The 18,861-nt window shown below is 37.2% G+C and overlaps 3 protein-coding genes across 5 annotated transcripts in view; all 3 read right to left on the bottom strand.

Annotated features, from left to right (window-relative positions):
• LOC131954158 (uncharacterized) overlaps positions 1 to 10,810 on the bottom strand; it is a 31,364-nt gene extending 20,554 nt beyond the window's left edge. Inside the window, exons 1-3 of one of the 2 annotated variants that reach the window (XM_059317692.1) lie at positions 10,615 to 10,810; positions 10,142 to 10,308; positions 9,403 to 9,508 (exon numbers count right to left, since the gene is read on the bottom strand). In XM_059317692.1, coding sequence (XP_059173675.1) covers positions 9,403 to 9,508; positions 10,142 to 10,308; positions 10,615 to 10,776 — 435 coding nt within the window. In that variant the 5' untranslated portion in view covers positions 10,777 to 10,810. The remainder of the gene's footprint in view (positions 1 to 9,402; positions 9,509 to 10,141; positions 10,309 to 10,614) is intronic. The other variant, XM_059317693.1, reaches the window with a different exon arrangement.
• Positions 4,825 to 6,863, bottom strand: LOC131954161 (uncharacterized). Of its 2 annotated transcripts, none has more exons than XM_059317698.1 (3): positions 6,712 to 6,863; positions 6,370 to 6,492; positions 4,825 to 6,122 (listed from the first exon to the last, which is right to left on the bottom strand). In XM_059317698.1, exon 3 carries the CDS (start codon positions 6,078 to 6,080, stop codon positions 5,145 to 5,147), a length of 936 nt encoding a protein of 311 aa, XP_059173681.1. In that variant the 5' UTR covers positions 6,081 to 6,122; positions 6,370 to 6,492; positions 6,712 to 6,863; the 3' UTR covers positions 4,825 to 5,144. The 2 variants fall into 2 exon arrangements, with proteins under 2 accessions (XP_059173681.1, XP_059173680.1); XM_059317697.1 differs by having other exon boundaries at positions 6,717 to 6,863.
• Positions 10,811 to 13,107: 2,297 nt separating the features above from the next.
• On the bottom strand, positions 13,108 to 15,262 carry LOC131954162 (uncharacterized). Its single transcript, XM_059317700.1, has 2 exons — positions 15,091 to 15,262; positions 13,108 to 14,167 (listed from the first exon to the last, which is right to left on the bottom strand). Exons 1-2 carry the CDS (start codon positions 15,246 to 15,248, stop codon positions 13,642 to 13,644), a joined length of 684 nt encoding a protein of 227 aa, XP_059173683.1. The 5' UTR covers positions 15,249 to 15,262; the 3' UTR covers positions 13,108 to 13,641.
• Between the last annotated feature and the right edge of the window lie 3,599 nt (positions 15,263 to 18,861).

Genomic DNA, 18,861 nt, shown 5'->3' with positions numbered 1-18,861 from the left:
AACAATATACCACAAAGCATCCAGCGAAGCCTAAAAGCGCTACAATCCTGCCCCAGTTAACACCATCAGAGAAGGTTTCATCAACTATTATTTTAAAAGTATCATAAGCGTTGTTATCAGTAATATTAAGCTGTTCAATCAAATCATTGAATCTATTTCGAAAGCGTTCCTCAAATTCATCACCAAGATTACGCATTGCCGCTTGGACAACATTTGGAGTAACACTACTTTGTCGCCCATCATTTTCCCACTGAAAACCTTCCTTCGCTACTCGATGTTTGATATAATCCATTACTATCGAACGAGTATTATAAGATTCCATGTTTTCAGACAATTCACTCGAACTTAACACATCTGTTTTTAAAAAACCATCTCAAACTTTAAATGAGATTCATTTATATTACACAAAAAACAAAAATACCTAATTCAGCAAACAAAAAAAAGTGAAGACCTTTTGTTATTCGTAGCAACTAAATCGCCAACCAATCTTACGGCCACCTGCATAATCGATCAAATTATAGAAAGAACGTGGTTTGCATCGCAAATTTAAAAACATGGCGATGTTTACCTATGCTTACAGACCTCAACCAAAAAAGGCAATGAAACTATAAGAAGGAGGAATATATATATCTTAGTCATGCAGCAGATTACCTGCCCATGTTCGCTTTAGTATTACAGTTTTCATTTAATTTCTTTTTGACTTGAACTTCTTTAATTTAAGAAGGTTTACTTATACATAATACATTACGTCTAATTACATTTTATTTATTTTTATTACTCAATGTAGTTTGTTTTTTCTATATCTTGCATTGTCATCTTAATTTTTGATCACCTTAGTAAAAATTTGCTTAAGATTATAAACTTCAAGTTTTAAAAAACATCAACGTTATAGTACGTCGTGTCAAATGACACACCGTTTAAAATGTCTACATTTAAAGTTCACCAACATAATGACGTAAAAACTAAATATGATATGCCGTTAGCATACATATCATTCAATCTAATCACTCTAAAGTACAAATCAATAATTTTTATTGATTAAGGGGCTGGGTGAGTTATTTTTATTCGGGTGCCCAGGGAAGGTTTGGGGTTGGTTGGGACAGATTTTATACACGAGTCGGTGACGTTTTCACCGAGGCAGGGTTCGAAGCTAGACCATGCATGTTTTGGAATTGTTAGGGTTCGAGTCTATAGTAGGGTCGGGGGAGTTTTCACCTAGACAGGTTGCAAAGTTGGTACATCCATGTTTTAGAATCGATAGGTAGAGAGTTTATACGAGAGTCGTGGGAGTTTGTATTTCTCTGAAGCGTGTTTCAATGTTGGGACATCCATATTTTGGAATTGGATGAGGTAGAGTTTATACTAGGGACGGAGGTGTTTTGGTTACACCGAGGGTGGTTTCGAAGTTGGTACATGCATGTTTAGGAATTGTTGGTAACCGAGTTCATACTAGTGTCGGTTAAGGTTGGTTTTGAACTCGGAACATGCGTGTTTTGGAATCGGTAGGTGTAGAGTCCATACTAGGGTCGGTGAAGTTTTCACCGAGGCAGGTTACAAAGTTGGGACATGCATGTTTAGGAATTGTTGTCAGTCGAGTTCATACTAGGGTCGGGGGAGTTTTGTTAACACCGAGGCAGGTTGCAAAGTTGGTACATGCATGTTTAGGAATTGTTGGTAGCCGAGTTCATACTAGTGTCGGTGAAGGTTGGTTTTGAACTCGGAACATTCATGTTTTGGAATCGGTAGGTGTAGAGTCCGTAATAGGGTCGGTGAAGTTTTCACCGAGGGAGGTTACAAAGTTGGGACATGGATGTTTAGGAATTGTTGTCAGTCGAGTTCATACTAGGGTCGGTGAAGTTTTCACCGAGGTAGGTTTCAAAGTTGTTACATGTATGTTTAGGAATAGATGAGGGGCAGAGTTTATACAAAGTTCGGAGGTGTTTTGTTAACACCTAGGTAGGTTTCAAAGTTGTTACAGGTATGATTTAGAATAGGTGAGGGGTAGAGTTTATACAAAGGTCGGAGGTGTTTTGTTAACACCTAGGTAGGTTTCAAAGTTGTTACAGGTATGATTTGGAATTGATGGGGGTAGAGTTTAAACTAGCGTCGGGGGAGTTTGGGTTTCACAGAGGCGTGTTTCAAACTTGGTACATGGATGTTTTGGAAGTGATCGGGGAAGAGCTTATACTACCGTGGGATGGATTTCGTTTTCACCAAGACGGGTTTCAAACTGGGACCATCGATGTTTCGGAATTGGTTGTGTTAGAGTTTACACTAGAGTGGGACGGTCTTTGTTTTCAACAAGACAGGTTTCAAAGTTGGTACATGGATGTTTGGTACAGGACTGTTTTGGAATCGGTGAGGCAAAGTTAAACTAGGGTCAGGGGAGTTTTTAACAAGGCTGGTTTCGAAATTGGGCCACGAATGTTTCGGAGTTGGATGGGAACGATGTCACTTGTAACATTAGTTGAATACAGATACAAGTTTGTCTGTTACTTTGTCCTTTGTCTGTCCAAGTAATAGTGTGGGTAGAGGCAGGGTCTGTTTATCTAGCGGGTGTTTAGGGATGGGGCGAGGGCGGCGGACATAGGTGGCTAGGCTGCAAGAGATATTCAACGAGGAGTGGTGTCTATAAGTTAAATATCCCAGTCTGTTGGAGTAGTGTCTAGAAGTTGTGATATTAGTTAAATAAATATTTGTCTGTAAGATTGTCATACATCCTTTGTCTCTTAAATGGAATAGAATGGGTAGTGGTACGGTCTGTGTATCTAACGGTTGGTATTGAGGTTAGGAATGGGAGAAGGGGAAAGGGGTTGCGGACAAAGGGAAGGGGAAGGGCGAATAGTGATAAAAATAACTCACCCAGCCCCTTAATCAATAAAAATTATTGATTTGTACTTTAGAGTGATTAGATTGAATGATATGTATGCTAACGTCATATCATATTTAGTTTTTACGTCATTATGTTGGTGAACTTTAAATGTAGACATTTTAAACGGTGTGTCATTTGACACGACGTACTATAACGTTGATGTTTTTTAAAACTTGAAGTTTATAATCTTAAGCAAATTTTTACTAAGGTGATCAAAAATTAAGATGACAATGCAAGATATAGAAAAAACAAACTACATTGAGTAATAAAAATAAATAAAATGTAATTAGACGTAATGTATTATGTATAAGTAAACCTTCTTAAATTAAAGAAGTTCAAGTCAAAAAGAAATTAAATGAAAACTGTAATACTAAAGCGAACATGGGCAGGTAATCTGCTGCATGACTAAGATATATATATTCCTCCTTCTTATAGTTTCATTGCCTTTTTTGGTTGAGGTCTGTAAGCATAGGTAAACATCGCCATGTTTTTAAATTTGCGATGCAAACCACGTTCTTTCTATAATTTGATCGATTATGCAGGTGGCCGTAAGATTGGTTGGCGATTTAGTTGCTACGAATAACAAAAGGTCTTCACTTTTTTTTGTTTGCTGAATTAGGTATTTTTGTTTTTTGTGTAATATAAATGAATCTCATTTAAAGTTTGAGATGGTTTTTTAAAAACAGATGTGTTAAGTTCGAGTGAATTGTCTGAAAACATGGAATCTTATAATACTCGTTCGATAGTAATGGATTATATCAAACATCGAGTAGCGAAGGAAGGTTTTCAGTGGGAAAATGATGGGCGACAAAGTAGTGTTACTCCAAATGTTGTCCAAGCGGCAATGCGTAATCTTGGTGATGAATTTGAGGAACGCTTTCGAAATAGATTCAATGATTTGATTGAACAGCTTAATATTACTGATAACAACGCTTATGATACTTTTAAAATAATAGTTGATGAAACCTTCTCTGATGGTGTTAACTGGGGCAGGATTGTAGCGCTTTTAGGCTTCGCTGGATGCTTTGTGGTATATTGTTTCGTACATAATAAAAGCCATTTGGCGGATAATGTTGTTGAATGGGTTACCTCATATATCGACACTAACTTACAAGAATGGTTGACGTCTAATGATAAATGGGTAAGAATAGTTTCTATTTGCATACATCATAATATCAAATTTATATCACCTGTTAAGAAGAATCTAAATCAGTATATTGACTTGTTTTAACTGATACATTTGAACAACAGAATATTGATTAATTCAAATTTATGTGCTGTGTTTTCATTAGAATGCATATTGCGTTTAGGATAATTGTTATGTATGCTACAGCTATATTTTATCTCTATCATCTTTTATCACCCCTCTCCCCATGACTTTAAAGTATACTGATTACCCATCTTCAAGATAGAGAAATTAAGAAATTGAGTCTCTCTTATTTTTATCTTCTACAGCAAGGTCTGGTTGAGTTTTATTCACGCCGCACTGAAAGTCAGAGAGATTGGGCATCTTTTAAAACATTAATTAAATGGTCTGTGGCAGGACTTGGTGCAATCACACTGGTAGCATTTCTCGCACACAAAAAAAAAATCATAAAGTTTAATCATTTGTTATGGTGACTGTTACAATGAAGACATACATAAAATTATAGCACATTTCTACTCTTAAGTCGTTGAATAAAGCCAAACATTTGTAGCGTTATACATTTTATGGTGTGTTTTTTTTTCTTCTCCTCCGCCCTCCCCGTACCCATCCCAACCCTTATGTCGGATGTTGCGGTGATGTAAATCTGTTGGTTTTTTTTCCATGTGTTCCATGCATTAAATATTAAACACTATACATCTATACTCAATACAAGTTATACTTCATGCACAATTAACAAACACAATTAATCACAAAAGGCGATTTAAAATGTATTTTAAATTTTATTTATTAAAAACAACCCCATTAACATACAGTCATAAAAATGTGTTATTTATATATCTACATTAGTATAAGGTGTCGTTAAAGTCATGGTTAAATTTATAAATGTCAAAGCATTATATGTTTAGGGGAGATGTTGTCACATTGTCTGACTGTACTTGTCTTTTAATATAAATGTAAGAAAGTGCGTTTCTGTATTGCGTGTATGTATAAATCCCTGTGTTGAATGCCCTGAAACCTGTATTTGTTACATCACCCGGTTCCTTTATCGTGAGGACTAGTATAAATGCCTATTTGTCTAGTGTGTTGTGGTTTAAGGATTAATAAAATCGGGATGTTTGTGAGAGGTCATCCTATGGGAAATTCATTGAGGTGATAGAGATAGAATGTGGTGGCTGGAATGATCTCAACAGCGTATTTTGTATTCGGTCTATTGTGTTGTGCGTAATTTAGAATGTCTGATGTGTTTAAGTGTTCTAAAAAATCTTTAAAATCTACTCTATTGTTAATTAATTTAGGAAGCTCTAAGACGCATGCATTGTTGTTACTTGAGTGAAAAAACCTATATTCTCCTGTTTCTTTATGTTTTAAAATGGTATGGTGACTATAATTTATTTTGAACCGCTTAGTTTGTGTGTTAAATATGGTATCTACAAGTTTTGTATCCCAATCTATTGGAGTAGTGTGTAGTGGGTTGTGAAAAAAATTGAATCTGGATAAATGTTTGCCTGTAGTTGTATGTGTCTGTATGGAGTGCCAATTGTCAATGTATATGTTTTGTAATTCGCTGTTTAGGTTATAAAGGGTGTCAATTTCGTCTAACGGTAAGTCTAAGTCGTTCACGTCCTCTAAATGTAGGTCTACCACATCTCCCCTTAGGTCATCTACAAGTATAGCGTCGGTGTTTAAATTAACGTTACTGTCGTTGTGAGATGTCTTTAGGCGTTTGTTTGTTGTGTCGTCATAGGTCCTTTGTCTCTTTAATTGTATAGGTAGGTTGTCTGTTTGTCTGTCGTTTGCTAATGTAGGTTGTTCAGTTAGTCTGTCAGATGTTAATGTCGGTTGTTCGGTTTGTCTGTCGGATGCTGATGGGGCATCGGTTGGTGTAAGTAGGTTGGTGTGCACTATCCTATAGTGTCTCGTTAAATTAAATTTTCTTGTAAATTCTTGCCAGCATTCTATACATCGATGCCTTTCTCGGCCGTGTACAGTCTTGCAATGTTGTGTCAAATTTTTTTTACGGCTGAATGTACGTTCACATATGTCACATGTGTATCGGGCCATAGCTGGGTAGCTGGATGTGGTTGGGTCGGCTGGATGGGTCTGCTGTACAAAAAAAAAAAAATTAAGACGAATACATTTGATTATTTATTTAAAAAATAAATAAGCTTTAATTAAAGGGTATAAGGCAGTATAAGCGTATTTTTTATTAGTGGTCTAGTGGGTGGGTCGATTGTACAATACAAATTAAAGTAAATACATTTGAAACTTATTTAAAACATAAATAAGATAATTAAAGGGTAAAATCGTATTTTTATTAGCGGGGTTAAATCCATTAAAATATTTACCTTACCTTTTAATGTCTAACTAGGTGTGAGATCGGTCCGTAGCAGGTTAGTTGTATGTGACTGGGCAGCTGGATGTGTTTGGGTCGGCTGGGTGGCTAGCTCAATGCCTTGTTCAGTAATTGGGTTGGCTGTACAATAAAAATAAAAGCGAATATATTTGACTACTTATTTAAAAAATAAATAAGACTTAATTAAAGGGTCTAAGCTTATTTTTTTATTAGTGGACTAGTTGGTGGGTCGGGTGTACAATAAGATTTAATTAAATGGTATATCTTTATTAATGGCGTTAACTCCCTTAAAAGCAAAAAATAAAATTATAAATAAAAAAATAAATAAATAATATTAACCTTACCTTAGTGCTGGATGATGTGAATGTCTAAGTTGGAGTGAGCTCGGTCCGTAGCAGGGTAGCTGGTTGTGTAGCTAGTTAGGTGGACGTGTAGATGCTTTGCAGTGCTGAGCAGTAGTGTTTAAAGTAAAACTTCGTCTGAATTTATACTTTATGAACGCGTGGGGAAAAAATCCTGACTATCATTCTATAATTGGTCTAATTATGCAAGCGTGCGTCGTGCAGATTTGGAGGTCATTGAACCCCACTACCATCCTTGGTTTACAAAGAAAAAATACCCCGTCACCTGCTTGATACATAAAGTCAAAAAGCTAATTTCTTTCAATTCACGGCTCGCTTCGCGGAAAAGATGCATCACTAATTATCTAGCCGTCCATGAGCGTTGGGGTATAGCTATTGTTCTATACTCACACGCCACGATTGCGCACAATAGTTTTGTCCTCACGGAATACAAAAGGGTGGAGTTTTAGGGCCATTGTGTTCCTTAAAAATCAATAAAGTGAATGACGTGAGTGTGTTTTGAATATATTTTATCGGATTACCACCGTGTCAACTCACCATTTTGTCATTACTTTAAAAGTCGTTACATAATTTTTAAAGGGAGAGCATTTGATATACAAGGATGTCTTTATTAAATAATTCTATTTGTTCTGTTGGCTGTTGTATAACTATTAAAAATAAAACAAAAAATAGAAATAAAAATATTATTAAAAAAAGATAAAAATACTGATGATGAAATATTCTTAAAAAAAAAAAGTTTCCTCTTTAGACCAAATGGTATATGAAGTGGTAGTGTGGCCAGCATTATACGCAGCCGCCTTTACTTTTCCTAACGTGAATTGGGACTCATCAGAGCTGGGTGAACTCAGGGCTACTATCTTGAAACAGGATTTGAACTCTAGACTTTCGGATTAGTGGTCTAACTGTACCGTCACTTTATAAAAGATAATCCTGAAATGGGCAAGGAACTAACCTAACACGACCTTACAGCAATAGCGCAGACTATGGTCTAATTATTCTAAAGACGCTAATTATTCAATGTCTTCATTAATGATTGATCAAGTCAATATTATGTTTCCTCAAGAAGAAAGAACCCGCCGACCACAAAAAAATAAATAAATAATAATAATCTTTTTTCAAACAGCTTTTATCAAATCAAAATATAACAACTCTACGAAGCAGACAAGCCAAGAGAAGACAACCACAACACATAAAGCACTCACACTAAACTTAATTAACACGACTCGGACTAGACAAAGAACACAGGACAAAAAAAAAAAAAAAAAAAAAAACCAGACTGGTAGTAACGTTTATATATTGATCAACTGGATGAGAAATAAGGAATATAGTCAAGCCTTGCTAAATAAAATAATTATTTTAAAATTTTTTTTAAAGATAATTGATTAATATACTCTTTGATGTCTAGCCCTGGTCACTATTTTAGAAAGAAATCGTCACTAGGAAAACTTAAAAAGTCGTGATTACACCATAGCCTCAACTATGTACATAAACGTACAATAAACCAACAACCTAGCACTTAAATATAATACTTCTAATATACTAAATATTAAAAAACCACCAATCAAACACCCACAACAAATAAAGCAATCACACTTAACATAATTAACACGACTAGACGAAAAACAGAGGACAAAAACAGACTGATAGTAAATAGTAACGGCTATTTATAGATCAACTGTATGAGAAATATGGCCTATTGTAAAGCAAGCCTAGCTGAATAAATTATTTTTAATGACTATTTAAACATATCTTTCAAAAAAAAAAATAAAAAAAAATCGATACTCTATTGTTTGTCGTCGCGGCCGTAATGGAGCGTCACGGAAGACAATAGGAGGAGGGGAACACCTGCTCCAGCTGGAGTATTTTACTATATAACATGTCTGCTCTGGCTGCTCAATATTTTACTATATAAACATGTCTGCACAAAAACGACTCAAAAGGGACCTACTATACTACTTATATATATAGATATATTCTTCCTTATCATCTGACATTTAGTGCCGCTAAAGAATGTAAACCCAAATAAGCATTTTTAACACTCTCCCTATTCTTAGTTATATCTATCTTTATCCCTCCCTCTCTCTTTATCTCTCAACTCTCTCTCTCTCACTATCTCAAGCACTGATTTTAAGACAACAAGATGATGGGTATATCTTTGCTGGCGTTAAACCCATGCAGTTATAAATGCATCTGACCAATCGTTGAGTAAAAATCATTGCAACATTTTTTACACGTAGAGTCTCTACCTTGGATGCAGTTTCGAGCCTAGCAATGTTACGTAAAGCTTAGTCTCAATGCTTTTCCTTTTCCTATATAGTAATAATATGGTCCAATAGTCTAACAGACTATTGGATGATTGCCCTTTGGAAATCCAAGCACAAAGCATGTACAGTAAGTTGAGAAGAGCCATATGTTGCCCATGAATCAGACCAACCTCTCTCCGCACAACTGATAGATCCAAGGGACAGGACGTTACCTGTACAGCTTGGAATCAGCAGAGTCGCAGGAGCTGCCGTAATGAAACCAGAGTTGGTAATCCTATCGCTCAAGGCAGCTGCAATCCTGTTTGATTTTGTTGTTTTCTAGATGGGTTGCTGCCCCCATCTTACGAGCATCATATGCTCGAGGGTTCGAACTAGGGACTACAGTGATCTTACATTTAACTTACATTTATATACGTCAGAAGTTGACATTTTCGGACAAGATCTAGAAAAGCTGCATCAATTTGGCCAGTTGTATGCCAATGTTCCATTTCAAGCTTGACCAAACTATTTCTGTAGACAAGTTTTAGTATAGTTGAGTGGTTTCCTAAAGCTCGGCTAACATAAGTCAACAGTTCAACCATGTCTTGGTTAAGCTCCTACTCTAAGCTGCATCCCAAAACAGTTACAGTCATAAACACTCACATACTCACACACATACATACACATTCACACAATTATACACACATATAACCAAAAAAGCCATATTCATATGAACGCAGACACACAGGCAAACAAAGAATCCCACTGACAGAGATTGGCATAATAAAGATTCCTTTATAGACCTGATCATTTGCAGGGATGGTATGACCAGGCTTAACTTTCTAAAAGTTAAGTCAGGTACTATAACAGCTGGGTGGACTCATGGAAGTACTGCTGTTCTACGTCCGAACCGGGATTCAAAACCTAGATCTTCGGGCTTGAATTAAACTCTCCAACTTTTGACCGCGCAGTCACATTCCGATAGACAGAGTCGAAGATATAAATACAGACACACACTTATACAGGTACATATACATGTAGGTACTCACACAGAAAAATATACGCCCATAAACATCCTTACATAGACCAACACACTCATATACACACACATATATAAACACATATACACTTAGATTAATAAAACGTATCATATCTCACGCCCACCTGAAGTTAGCCGTGATTTCGCTGAGCACATGATATCCAAACTCATGCATCAGCTTTATCTTGTAGATGGGCATAACCTGATCCAGTATCTTCATCACGGAATCAATACGTGCTAAGGTATATCCGTCTATCACAAACGCCACTTTCAGCTCTGGACAAGATCCTGTCTAGTATTGTCAGATTGTAAAAAAAAAAATGATTTTTTCGTTTGCAGCGTGCAGTACTCTATGGTCATCTACATAACACATACTCTCCTAACAATTACATAATATTGCAGTGATGTACCTAGCTTGGTTGGTTTTTATTTCATTACTTAGACCAGCTATGAATTAGGATAAATGATAAAGGACATAGTCAGGGTTATGTTTTTATTATTAGAGCGGTCAAACCTCAGTTTTTAATTGTCAGGCTCAACGACACATTCAAGGAAAAGATACTATTAAATTACAAAGGTGTGTCTAACGTTTTCTTACCAAAGTCAACCAAGAGTTTGTCGCCAGCTTAACTTGATAATTATCAAATCTTGTTCCGTCATCCATCAAATATTGTGCCGCAATTTTTAGTCTCTTCAACTGCCCGGCATGAGATCTAGACAGAGCCGTCAAAAAACCATCAGTCAGATGTCGGTAGTCCATTCCCAGTTTTGTCAAGCGGGTAAGAGAAAGGATGTTATTGGTCAGTTTGTCTTGTTCATTAATAAGGTAGCCCAGCAAGGGCTCTCGAAAAAAACTGTCGATGTAAAGAGTCTCCAAAGTTCCGCGGGTCTCGGAAAAGACAGTGTCTAGAACATTGATGCCTTCTTCAACTCTAAACAGCGCTGACGACATTTTAAAGCACTGTAGTCTGTCAGACCTGGATAAAATACGAGTTAGAGACTGTGCAATGATCTTTACAGTACTCATCAACGCGCCTTGAAGCTGCAGGTCAGTTATTTTTATCGACGTTAGACTCGTTTGATGCAGGCTGAGTAAAAGTTTCCGGAAATCGATGGCCATGAATTTGCAAATGACAGTTTTATGATCGTGAGAGCACGAGACAGATAATTTCCGGAAATGATTTCCGAATTGCTGCGCGCACAAAAAAGTTATTTTGTTCTGTGATGCTTTTCTACAGCAGGATAACTCCAGGTGAATATTTCGCCATAAACTAGGCGTAGTTTGGATCAAATCCCTCCAAGACTTGCACACAGTCGCCATCCTTAACAATTCGACTTTGTTGAGGTAAGAGAATACTTTTTGTATAATCTCATTTGGTAACTGAACCGCTTGATACGTGTCTTCTGATTTGTTATCAACATTATATATTAAGGAGTCTATCTTACATGCCTGTCTTGTTTCTACCTCAGACACACTGGTCATGTTTGTAATCGTTGTCCTCTTTAACTTTGCCATCTTAAAAACTTAAAATGTTTTTGCACTTAATGAAATATGAATCTCGATCTCAATCTAGATCTAGATGTAGATATAGATCTAGTTGGCAAAGAAAGGCCTAATCAAGACAGCGACGAAATCAATGCGTTAGGGAAACAGCTTCCTTTTATTGATATTTACGCTATGGTGCTGAACGGTGCGCTTTAATTTGTTTCAACAAATAAAATACCAATGTGCATGTTTGTAAAAAGGCAATTGATTTTCTATAACTTTTATACAATTACTAGGCGTCCCGGCGAGGCACTGCACTGGCCTCTGTGAAAAACCTATCTGTAAAGGACCATGAATTGTTTGTTTAGTAATCAGCATATATCTGGCATTTCCCGAGTTTAGGAAATATATTACTTTTCAAATCAACCCTAACCACAACCAAGCAAAATCAAAGCACAAAAAACGCAAACATAAGACAAACATTAATAGAAACACAAACGAAAAGAAGACATAAACACGAACTTAAAAAAAGAAATCAAACAACAAAACAAACGATAACAAACCCAAATGCAAATGCAAACACAAAACAACCGCAAACGCACACACAAACCAAAACACAAATAAAACACAAAAGGAAACATAAACGCAAAGTGATCATAGTCTAGCCCGGGGCGCACAATCGCACTATGCTGGTGCGCCGGCAAAACAGCCTGATTCAAATTAGTAAACGACAATAGTACCCCAACTAATTCATTGTCTTTTGCACTCACATAAACGAACGTAGGCGTCATAGATAGCAAGGAAAGGCCCGGGGCGCCAAATAACACCATTTTGGGGCGACAGAGGACGCCCGGATTTGTTTCAGTTAACGACTATAGTAAACTATCTTATCCATAGTCTATCGCACTGCTTAAACAAAATTCTGCACCATAGCGCTCACAGGATAGCCCAGGGCGCCAAATTTGAACCCCGTCTGGGCGCCGACGGACGCGTCTGATTCAATTTAATGAACGACTATAATATCCCTAGCTTATCCGTAAACAGAAGGATAGAAGTAAACATAGAGGATATTTAGAAGCTGGGTCCTAAACTGTTATTGATTAACAAAATAATTAGTAACAGTACGTTCAGTGTATAAAATAAATAAAAGACAGTATTTAAAATATCTGTGTTTTACATACAACATTTTGCTTGATCAATCCTCGCTAATTATGTTATTATTTTTTCCCACAGAAAAACAATGTATTAAAAAGTGAATTTTTACCCCGATAGTGTAATTGTGTTTTCCTACTTTTATCAAAAGATGTAATAAGTGCTAAAGGACTAAAAGTCCTTCAATTTTGTTTAATGAACATGACGTCAATGAACACTATGAGTGTTTTATAACACCTTCAATATTAATTTTTATATCATTCGTTTAGAGTTAGACGATGAGCACTATAGATATATAACTCTATTGCGAGGAAGTCTATTTTTTATCTCTATTTCTTCGTAATCCGTTGTCCTTCCACTATCCGCCCTCCACATACATACATAATTAAACTTTATATATTTGATTAATATCGTATATGCTAGAAATGAATGTATTCAAAGATTTGCTAATAAAAAGTGTTTATTACATTTTAAACTATGTGACATATATACAATAGTGCAATAATATAAATATGAACCTGTTTTTAATAGAAATGCATGCTAAACAATACTGTAGTCAACTGTCAGAATAAAAGCACATTCAGAGAAATACGCTTTTACTTGGTGCCCCATCGTTCGAGAAATATAGTATAAAGCTGTAAGGAGAGATACACTATTTCGTTAAAAAATGCAGAAATTATAATAGCTTCAGGTAAAGCACACGTCGTGAGTGTTTTATTGTCAATGTGCTTCTTCAGGTAACACTCTCTCAGGATTTAAGACGATGACACATAACATTGCTGGTGTTTTTAAATGCTACAGCAGTCTCAGTAACATAATCATTATACTTTTGCAAACAAGAACATTATATTATTTATATCTTTTTTTACCTTATAAAAATTTAAAGCAATACGTTGACGGTTAGCAATGTAAAAAAATATAACCTAATACACACATCTTCTGATTAGCAGTCCAATAGTTTATTTTAGATATGTTGTGTTGTAGAGTTCATTCAGCGAAAACAACAAAGGACTGTCTCTTCTTTTCTAGCTTGATCCAGTTGCTGTGGTCTTTAATTTTCCAGAAAACGAGAGAAGCGACGAGAATGACAGCGGCGATGATCACCCCTGCAACAATCAAACACACAGTGAGATAGGATATGGCGGGGCCCTTGTCTGGTACCGACACCGCCCCGACCAGAGGTCCGCACATGGTGAAACATCTCGTCACAACCACCTCACCGTCCACCTGCTCCAACGTGACGTCAACCGCCTGCGTCATTATCCACCTGGAGCTTGACTTGTACAAGGGGCACATGGCCCTGATTTTAGCGCGGCAGTTGTTGCCTAGGCTACAGAAGGCGGGGTCGACACAGGTGACGGGGGAGGTAGGGTGGGACAGCATGCAGTCAACAGAACCCTCGGTGGTGTTGGTGTAAGCGAAACTATCGTCGATCAGGTCGGTTGATGCTGTTTCTGGACTGATGCGGACTGTGAAACGGTTGCCTGACCATCGACAGATCAGGCCATTTAGTCTGGAGATGTACATGTTAAAAATTTCACGTATTTTAGTGCAGTTATGTATTGCCACCAGAGGCGTAGCGAGGGGGGGGGGGGCGGGGGGGGGGGGCGGACCGCACCGGGTGACACCATTTAGGGGGTGACACCAAAGCAAAAAATAGCAAAATATTTAGAGAAAAATTTGAGGAAGGGGGGGGTGCAAATCGAAAGTTTGAGGGGGGGGGGGGGGGGAGGGTGCAAATCGAAAATTGAAAGTTTGTCCCCGGGAAGGGTCGCTACGCCTCTGGGGGGTGGGGCACCATTAAGTGCCGCACCGGGTGACACCCGACCTCGCTACGCCACTGATTGCCACATAGTTGGATTAAGATTAATACACTACTAATTATATAAAAGTCATTGTAAAACAAGTTCGAAAAAAAAGAGGGTTACGACAATAACACAGTTGTTTTAAGGCTAAGCTTTGGTTTATATTAGAACGTTTTGTTGCTATTACTAGCCACATAACTTAATTATAGACGACATAATATTATATTAGGTGAAAATGAAGCATTGTTGACATTTGAAACATTGAAGGTAGGATACCTATAAGTTGTCCGTTGCTACTTATCCGTAACGTAACTATCATATATAAACACTCACATGTTGCCACGTGACGAGATCAACACACATGATCACGTGACTAAAAAACACTCACGCATGATCACGTGACTATTTACGGGTGGTCACGGGACTAAGCCAACACGCACAGATGGTCACGTGACTAGATTAGCACACACACACACGTGATCACGTGACTGAATCAACACTTAATGATAGTCACGTGACTAGGTCACCTCACACACACACAAGTCATCACGTGACTAAATCAACACGCACACATTATCACGTGACTGAATCAGCACGCACAAGTTGTCACGTGACTAAAACCAACACTCACAAGTGATCCAGCTCCTCTTCGATGTGAACATCCAGGGTCTCCGAGTCGGGGTCAGTGCTGGGTCCGACAAAGTGAAAGGTCAGCTGTGGTCCTGACTGCGCCTGCACCATCTCCACCACTCCAAGAGCCAGCACTAAAGGCACCACCACAAGTTGCATTCCAATAAGGCTTCCAGATGTTGTTTTCTTCGATGTTAAATTATCAACTAACGATTAAAATAAATAAGCAACTATATCACTTTATCCACGTGTAATCCCTAAACTAATGTTAGTTAACAAATATAAAATATATGTTATTAAAGGAATAATAATTTATAAATATTATAGTCGAAAGATATTGGCTTTAGTATCGCATAGCTCTACAGTAAACGACATACTTTGACCATCAAGAATATGTAAGATAATTAAGTCGGTTCGTGAGGTGAGGTATTTTATACAGGGCAGATATCCTTGATGGTGTAGAATTAGTTCGGGTGACGCTACGGCATGTTAAAGATGTAGGTTGAAAAGGCAGTCTTGTCGGTGATGTTTTATAGTTGGACACCGTGATAACATAGCCTGACGAATGGACGGTGGGGCGGCTGTACCACGTGACATGCTAAGCATGTTCGTTCGGACTATAGACTCACGTGCCAGACTAATTAACATCTGCTGCGACTTAAATAGCCAGGTTTTTTATTTGACACGTGACCAGTGTTTTTTTCAGAATTTTTGTCTCCGGGTAGGAAGGGTGGGCGTTGACACTTTGGTGGAGTGAGGACGCACTTAAATTTCCGGGTGGATGTATGACGGTGGTTAAAGTATATATTTTATTGATAAATTTCATTTTTCTTTTCGGGGCGAGAGAGTTAGAGTGGGGGAGATGTAAGTGCTAAGTGCGAGGTAGGGGGGAGGGGTGCGGGGGTTGCAGTTTCCCACATTCAGAGATAACTAAAAGAAACCTTTCATGTTACGTGCTTGAAATATATCCATATATTATATATGTAGAGTTTTTCCCAGGCATCTCTTCGAGGGGGGGGGGGGAAATTCTCCCCCACCTAAAAAATGTCTACCGCCCCCTCCCTAAACAAAATATAACTTATAGAGACAATATTTACTTTTACAAGTGTCCGACCCTCGGAAATTTTAGTGCCTCCCCCCTCTCGGAGAAAAAAGTCTGGAAGACTGTATATATAGGTCGTCACGTGTCGTCCTCATGTCCAATTGATGCAGTAAGATGTTAAATATGTTTGTAAAGCCAAGTACAGGCTGTTTTATTTTTTTTTTAAACGTAGGCTGAATATAAATTAGTAACAATGCTACCTTGTTTTGGCTACGACACCGTATGTGCTGCTACGGCGCAGAGTTTCTTTCAGACATTTCTTCAACGTCTACAGCCCCAACCCATCCTCTCCCCCGGAACGAAATATAATTTATATTAAAAAAATATATACTTTTACCAGTGTTCGACTCCCCCTCCCCCCGGCAAATGTAGTCCGTCTTTCACCAACACTCCCCCTCCCCGATAATTGCAAATGCCACTACCCACCCGGAAAAAAAAGCCTCAAAGAAACACTGCTCCTTGTTCCTTCTTCCAATAAAGCTCAATGTTTGCTGGCAAAACACTATGTATCTCCCCTCTACCCCATTTACCCCCACTGCCAATCAAAACATGCAGTTTGCACATCTAAGTTTTGATGTGCTGTCCCGTATCTACCACCATACAGCCATTCAACATAATGTGTTTATTTTATACATTATATATTATATAGTTTACCAGCACTAAATCAGTAAACATAAACCTTGTGTCGTATCCTCACCTACTTACACTCCTGTTTAAAATATGTATGAACACATGACGTTGCATGCTAATGTATTCGGTAGGTTTTATAACGCGGAATATTAAATCATATATACACAATTGACCTAGTAATGACCTTTTCTACTTGACCCAATTAACGCCAGCTCGTTTTACTGACATAAAAAATATACAAGTTAATTCAGTGTTAAGTGCTCCACAGGCAACCGATTACATGATTTATTTATGTTATATATATATATATATATATATATATATATATATATATATATATATATATATATATATATATACGTTGAACGAATTTATATACTGTATACATAAACTCAAAACGTATTTCTATTAACAACTCGCAAGAGAATACTAATCTCCATAAAATATGTCTTTAACAGAAACAATAAGTGCACACCGCAATATCATCTAGCTAATTAAAAAACCATCTGTAGTTCAAAGTTAAGTCTTCACTCCATTTTGTTGGATAGGGTAAATAAAACACACTGAAACAAAAAGAACCTGTGCTTTAATAAGCTTTTAAACCCACTAAAAATAAAAATAAAACTAATTGAACAAACTTGCTTTCATAATAAGGGGTCATTCATAAATGACGTCACGCTTCTTTGATGATTTTTTCCTCCCCCCACCTCCCCTCCGTCACACATCGTCACAAAAAGCCAGACCTCCCCTCTAAAATGATGTCACACCTCAGCCTACAACCCCCCTCAAAATTGCAATGGAATTTTTTTTTAAAACATCGATATTTTTCCAAAATCGTGTCTGAACCATGTCAAAATATAGTATTTTAATCAATTCCTATTACAATTTATTAAAACAGTTTTCTAACAGTTTACTAACATTGCTTTTTTTTATAATGCAAAAGTGTGACGTCGCATCACCTGACCCCACCCCCTCTTATCATACACCGTCACAAAATTAAGGACCCCCTCCCCCTAAGTCATTTATGGACGACCCCTAAATACTTACTTTATTATTACTATTTCCCGAACGTGCCCAAGGCACACGGAACAGACAAAGTTCACCCTTAACAGCTAGATAGACGTAGGGACCTTCCACTGATTTGAACCTACGTTAGGCCACGCCATCCTATTAGTCGCTTATAAAACAAAGTAATTTTCACCAGAAGGTCTAGAGTTCGGATCCCAGGCTTGAGTCATTAAAACTTTAATGTGTTTACCGAGATCTGACGGTCACGTTCTACATTAGGGGAAGTAAAGACGTCTGCGAACATTGTAAGCCTACTTTACATTTGCTCCATGCACCGCCAGATTGGAAAGGGAAATTTACTTTTGAAAAGAATGATACGATGCAGGTTACTCGAAGTTCTTGTTCTGTGTGTCTGCGATTCGTCAGCTTCTAGAGTCTAACACTTGATGTTAACACTAATATCATAGCCAAATAATGTTTGGTATGCCTCAACTATCGAGAGAACATACCAGATATAAAGCAATTTCTTCAATTCAGATGTACAGATAATAGGGTATATCGAGTTAAGTTATTCTGTGCCGGTATGACCTCTGTAAATAAAGAGATAATGTGATCTACATATATAAAGCAAAATTAATACAAAAAAAAGAAAGAAAAAAAAATGTTTGAGGACTGTATAGATATAGATGTTTGAAAGGGAAGAATGTTTGCTTTGATGTGTCTCATTGTAATAACATAACTTTTCCGATTGCTTAAAATTTGTATCATCTTAATTCTCTATAATCCCAAATTTATTTCAGCTCTACTTAAAAACCCAAATTACACCCCCCCCCCCCCCTCAGCCCACCACGCCGAGGAAAAAAAAACCTTGAATCATCGTTTAATTACACATTTGTATTTTCAGGTTGGTTTTTTTTAATTTTTTAATTTTTTTTATATATTTAGACGTTTTGTATTATATCTATGTATAAGTAAACCATCTTAAATAAATGAAAGTAGGCTACAAGTAAGAAAGAAATATTACTATTGTAA

The sequence above is a fragment of the Physella acuta genome, unplaced genomic scaffold (assembly GCF_028476545.2).
Source record: "Physella acuta isolate Inbredline_101_S28 unplaced genomic scaffold, ASM2847654v3 ptg000976l, whole genome shotgun sequence".
Taxonomy (NCBI): Eukaryota; Metazoa; Mollusca; class Gastropoda; family Physidae; genus Physella; species Physella acuta.
This window is presented reverse-complemented; position numbering and strand designations above follow the sequence as displayed.